At 46.5% G+C, this 6,000-nt stretch overlaps 1 protein-coding gene across 1 annotated transcript in view; it reads left to right on the forward strand.

The window, feature by feature from the left end:
* Positions 1-6,000, forward strand: part of LOC115219341 (dynein heavy chain 6, axonemal-like) — a 349,247-nt gene that overhangs the window by 252,379 nt on the left and 90,868 nt on the right. The window contains exon 64 of the mRNA XM_036509002.1: positions 3,709-3,888. Within this exon, the coding sequence (XP_036364895.1) occupies positions 3,709-3,888 (180 nt within the window). The remainder of the gene's footprint in view (positions 1-3,708; positions 3,889-6,000) is intronic.

Genomic DNA, 6,000 nt, shown 5'->3' on the forward strand with positions numbered 1-6,000 from the left:
AAGAGAGTCTGCCGAATGTCGACCCAACAGAGGGACCAGCAATCCGAGTTAACAGTTCCTTAGTAGATAAGGCAATTAGAAGCATGAAAACAGGGAAAGCCCCAGGCCCATCAGGAATTACTGCAGAGATGCTCAAAATATCTGGTGGTGTCGGCTATAGCTTAGTCACCCGTATAGTTAACCAGGTGATACACGAGGGGGTCATACCCAATGACTGGTGTAGCAGCATAATAGTCAACTGCTACAAAGGTAAAGGCGACGCCCTAGAGACAAATAACTACAGGGGCATCAAGCTGCTGGATCAGGTAATGAAGGTTACGGAGAGGGTTGTAGCCCAACTAATTAGAGAGAGAGTTACCTTAGATGATATGCAGTTTGGGTTCGTGCCAGGGAAAAGTACTACTGATGCTATATTCCTGGTAAGACAGCTGCAGGAGAAATACCTAGCCAAAGATAAGCCCTTGTACCTGGCTTTTGTTGACTTGGAGAAAGCCTTTGACAGGGTCCCCCGGTCCCTTATCTGGTGGTCGATGAGGAAACTAGGGATAGAAGAATGGTTGGTGAGAGCTGTGCAAGCCATGTACAGAGACGCTGCTAGTAAGGTGAGGGTTGGCAACGAGTACAGTGAAGAATTCCGGGTAGAGGTTGGGGTCCACCAAGGTTCAGTCCTCAGTCCCCTCCTATTTATCATAGTCCTCCAGGCAATAACGGAGGAATTCAAGACAGGTTGCCCCTGGGAGCTCCTCTATGCTGATGACCTTGCTCTAATTGCTGAGTCACTATCAGAACTGGAGGAGAAGTTTCAGGTGTGGAAACAAGGATTAGAATCGAAGGGCCTTAGAATCAACCTAGCCAAAACCAAAGTCCTAATAAGTAGGAAGGTAGATCAATCACAAACGCCTTCAGGTAGATGGCCCTGCTCGATCTGTAAAAAAGGTGTAGGTAGAAACTCTATAAGATGCACCAAGTGTAAGCTATGGACACATAAGAGGTGCAGCAATGTCAAAGGAAGGCTAACTAGGAAAATAGTTTTTGTCTGTGGCAAATGCTCAGGAGCAATAAACACTGGAAATATGCAGAGACCAACTTCTGCCACGTTCCAGGGAGACAAACTAGAAGTAGTTGATAGCTTCCACTACCTAGGAGACCAAGTCAGTAGCGGGGGTGGGTGTGCTGAAAGTGTAACTGCTAGAGTAAGAATAGCCTGGGCAAAGTTTAGAGAGCTCTTACCCCTGCTGGTGACAAAAGGCCTCTCGCTCAGAGTAAAAGGCAGACTGTATGATGCATGTGTACGTACAGCCATGCTACATGGTAGTGAAACATGGGCCGTGACTGCTGAGGATATGCGTAAGCTCGCAAGAAATGAAGCCAGTATGCTCCGATGGATGTGTAATGTCAGTGTTCATAACCGTCAGAGTGTAAGTTCCTTGAGAGAAAAGTTGAACCTAAGAAGCGTCAGTTGTGGCGTGCAAGAGAGACGGCTGCGCTGGTATGGTCATGTGACAAGAAAGGCTGAAGATAGTTGTGTGCAAAAGTGCTACACCCTAGCAGTGGAGGGAACCTGTGGAAGAGGTAGACCCAGGAAAACCTGGGACGAGGTGGTGAAGCACGACCTTCGAACTTTAGGTCTCACTAAGGAAATGTCTAGAGACCGAGACCTATGGAAGTATGCTGTGCGTGAGAAGACCCGGCAAGACTAGTCAGGCCATAACCCGTGGCCCCGACCTGGGACGTAGTCAGTCCTGTGCATACCTTCCTTCTTGTGACACTTATGAAGACCTGTTGAGGCAAGTGAAAATCAAATCAAATCAAAACAAATCAAAATAGATGAACATCAGTGGAATTGTATTCTTTGTGGTACCAGTGCCGGTGGCACACAGAAAACCACCCAAACGTGGCCATAACCAGTACCGCATCGACTGGCCTCCGTGCTGTGGGCACAACAAACACCATCCGATCGTGGCCGTTCGCCAGCCTCATCTGGCACCTGTGCCGGTGGCACATAAAGACACCATCCGAAGACCCGGCGACGTAGTCAGTCCACCTGTGCATACCTTCCCTCTTATGACACTTGTGAAGACCTGTTGAGGCAAGTGTGTGACACTTGTGAAGACCTGTTGAGGCAGAGGCAAGTGTGTGACACTTGTGGAGACCTGTTGAGGCAAGTGTGTGACCCTTGTGAAGACCTGTTGAGGCAAGTGAAAATCAAACCAAATCAAAATAGATGAATATCAATGGAATTTGTATCTTTGTGGTTCCAGTACCGGTGGCACACAAGAAAACCATCCGAACGTGGCCGTAGCTAGTACCGCATCGACTGGCCTCCGTGCTGTGGGCACAACAAACACCATCTGATCGTGGCCGTTCGCCAGCCTCATCTGGCACCTGTGTCGGTGGCACATAAAAACACCAACCGAAGACCCGGCAAGACTAGTCAGGCCATAACCCGTGGCCCCTACTTGGGACGTAGTCAGTCCACCTGTGCATACCTTCCTTCTTGTGACACTTGTGAAGACCTGTTGAGGCAAGTGAAAATCAAATCAAATCAAATCAAATCAAATCAAATCAAAGTAGATGAACATCAATGGAATTTGTATCTTTGTGGTACCAGTACCAGTGGCACACAAGAAAACCATCCGAACGTGGCAGTAGCCAGTACCGCATCGACTGGCCTCCGTGCTGTGGGCACGCAACAAACACCATCCGATCGTGGCCGTTCGCCAGCCTCATCTGGCACCTGTGTCGGTGGCACATAAAAAACACCATCCGAAGACCCGGCAAGACTAGTCAGGCCATAACCCGTGGCCCCTACCTGGGACGTAGTCAGTCCACCTGTGCATACCTTCCTTCTTGTGACACTTGTGAAGACCTGTTGAGGCAAGTGAAAATCAAATCAAATCAAAACAAATCAAAATAGATGAACATAAATGGAATTTGTATCTTTGTGGTACCAGTGCCGTGGCTCACAAGAAAATCATCCGAACGTGGCCGTAGCCAGTACCGCATAGACTGGCCTCCGTGCTTTGGGGACGTAACAAACACCATCCGATCGTGGCCGTCCGCCAGCCTCATCTGGCACCTGTGTCGGTGGCACATAAAAACACCATCCGAGCGTGGCCGTCTGCCAGCCTCGTCTGGCACCTGTGTCGGTGGCACATAAAAACACCATCCGAGCGTGGCCGTTCGCCAGCCTCGTCTGGCACCTGTGTCGGTGGCACATAAAATCACCCACTACACTCTCGGAGTGGTTGGCATTAGGAAGGGCATCCAGCTGTAGAAACACTGCCAGATCTGACTGGCCTGGTGCAGCCTTCGGGCTCCCCAGACCCCAGTTGAACCGTCCAACCCATGCTAGCATGGAAAACGGACGCTAAATGATGATGATGATGATGATGATGTATGTATGTATATGTTTGTGTGTCTGTGTTCGTCCCCCCTCCCAACATTGCTTGCCAACCGATGCTGGTGTGCTCACATCCCCGTCACTTAGTGGTTTGGGCTATAGTAGAAGATCCAAGACCACATGGTTGGGAAGTAAGCTTCTAAGCCACAGAGTAATATTTTATATTTTTCAGATCAAGATTCTTTTCATTGTGTGTGTGTGTTTGTGTGTGCGTGCGTGCATGCGTGTGTGTGTGTGTGTTTGGACATGTGAATACCAGTCTATTTTTTCTTGTAAAGTACAATGACGTTTCTTTATATTCAAAGGTGACATCTGATGTAATCAACCAGCGTCTGATTGAGGCCGAACAAACTGAAACTAGCATTTCTACAGCTCGAGAGAAATACCGACCAGTTGCTGTTCAAGGTTCAATCATATATTTTGCAGTGGCAGATATGGCAATTCTTGATCCAATGTATCAATTCTCTTTGAAATATTTCAAACAGGTATTGTCTAACTACTCTCTTTCTCTTTTACTCTCTCTCTCTCTCTCTCTTCTACTCTCTCTCTCTTCTCACTTCTACTCTCTCTCTTCTCTCTCTCTTCTCTCTCTCTTCTCTCTCTCTTCTACTCTCTCTCTCTTCTACTCTCTCTCTTCTCTCTCTCTCTTCTCTCTCTCTTCTCTACTCTCTCTTCTCTCTCTCTTCTCTTCTACTCTCTCTCTCTCTCTCTCTTCTACTCTCTCTCTCTCTCTGCTACTTTCTCTTACTCTCCTTCTTTCTCTACCTCCTTCTCTCCATCCCAATCTCCCTCTCAGGAACAACTTTACGTATTGGTGAACAGTCAATGGCACGGGAGAGCAAAAAGATTAAAGTTTTTGAAAAAAAAGTTAGCTGACAGGGAGGACTGGAAGTCATCTGAATATTGGGAAAAGGTTGCATGTATCATGATGATTCACGCTAGGTATCAAAATGCTGACATCATGACTGCTGTTTAATGCTCTGTGAACACTGAAACGGCTGTAAGACATGACATGGACAGCTTCAATGGAGATAATGAAGTTGTGACCAGTAGGAAGGGACACAATAGGCATCAGAGTGCATCTGTATGTCGGAATTTATCTAACAACAGGCGAACAAGGCCTTAGGCTCAGTTCAGACAGCTATGTGAAGCTGCTACGGACTGTGATCAATCTCTGGCTGGAGAGGATTATTGTTGGAAGGCCATAAGTTTGCTCCTTCTTGAACCATGCCTGGCTCATAAGGGCCAGTTTCCTGGTTTCCTTGGCGTATAGGTTCCCCACCTGGATGGGACGCCGGTCTGTCGCAGGTGAGCTGCATGATGCAGGACGAAAGAGTGAGAGAAAGTTGTGGTGAAAGAGTCAGCAGAAGTTTGCCATTACCTTCTGCTGGAGCTGCATGGAGCTTAGATGTTTCACTCATAAACACACACATCGCCCGGTCTGAGATTTTTCTCACGATCCCTTGGCCGTGAGTCCACTGCTCTAACCACTAGGCCATGTGCCTCCACAGGCCATAAGTGTGGCAGCAGGATTCAGCTCCTTGCAATATCTCTGGAAAGAATCAGACGTGGTTGTTTGAGAACTTCTGTGACATCATCAGCTCCAATTTCTGACTTCTTAATTCATCTGATCGTGACCCCATGGATTGGTATTTGTGGCATGCACTTGAGAAAGATACCAATTGCTCTTTCTGCAACACCAATGCTGAGCTAGTGGTCATGATCAAGGTGTTCAAAGATCTTCTCAGGGACACTATGAGGAATGCATGTGTCAGGTTCCAGAGCTGTATTGAGGTGAAGATAGAAGCTGAAGGCATCTTCTTTGAGTAAATTGTTATCTCCCAGCCATAATTTAGTTGATATTTTTGGATTTTTAAAAATTATTTTATTTTTGAATGGAATATTGTGTTTTCTTTTACACAAATGTTAAATTTAACCCAAAGACCCTGTATACATATAATGGGGAGTGCCTACCACCCTGGAAAGAACTCTGGAGGACTGACCTGGAAAAATTGACCTTCCTCTTGTGTGCAGCCACTAACCTTTTGCCATTTGCAAATAACCTTAAAATGTGGGACAAACAAGAAGATCCATCCTGCAAGTAGTGTGGAGCATCTCTTTGCACCCTGAACCACAAATTGATTGGATGTCTTAGGACGCCATAAGAAGGTTGATATAAGTGGCTGTAGGACAAAGTCCTTACAGAAATTGCCTAATGGACAGATCTGCTGAAGGTTAAGATTAACAATCAGTAGCCATCAAATTCCTAAAGGAAGATGACAAGGCTCTTACAGCAAAAATAACAGAAAGGGACCTATTTTCTGTTTAACATCCAGCCTTAAACTAGGAGATGCTAGTGGACCTAAAGAGCAGATTTGTCTTTTCAGAGGATGTATCAGTAACATCTCTTTGACCAGACATGTTCATGCTCTCCAGGAGTGAAAAACCAATCAACATGGTTGAACTTTAAGTGCCTTAGGGTAACAGACTTGATATTTCCTAGCAGCTAAAGAAAACCAAATATCAGGACTTGGTCAACAATGTATGTGTGAAGGCATTGCACACAGCCACATTCCTTTGTGAAGTTGGCTGCAACA

The sequence above is a fragment of the Octopus sinensis genome, linkage group LG14 (genome assembly GCF_006345805.1).
Source record: "Octopus sinensis linkage group LG14, ASM634580v1, whole genome shotgun sequence".
In the NCBI taxonomy this organism is placed as follows: domain Eukaryota; kingdom Metazoa; phylum Mollusca; class Cephalopoda; order Octopoda; family Octopodidae; genus Octopus; species Octopus sinensis.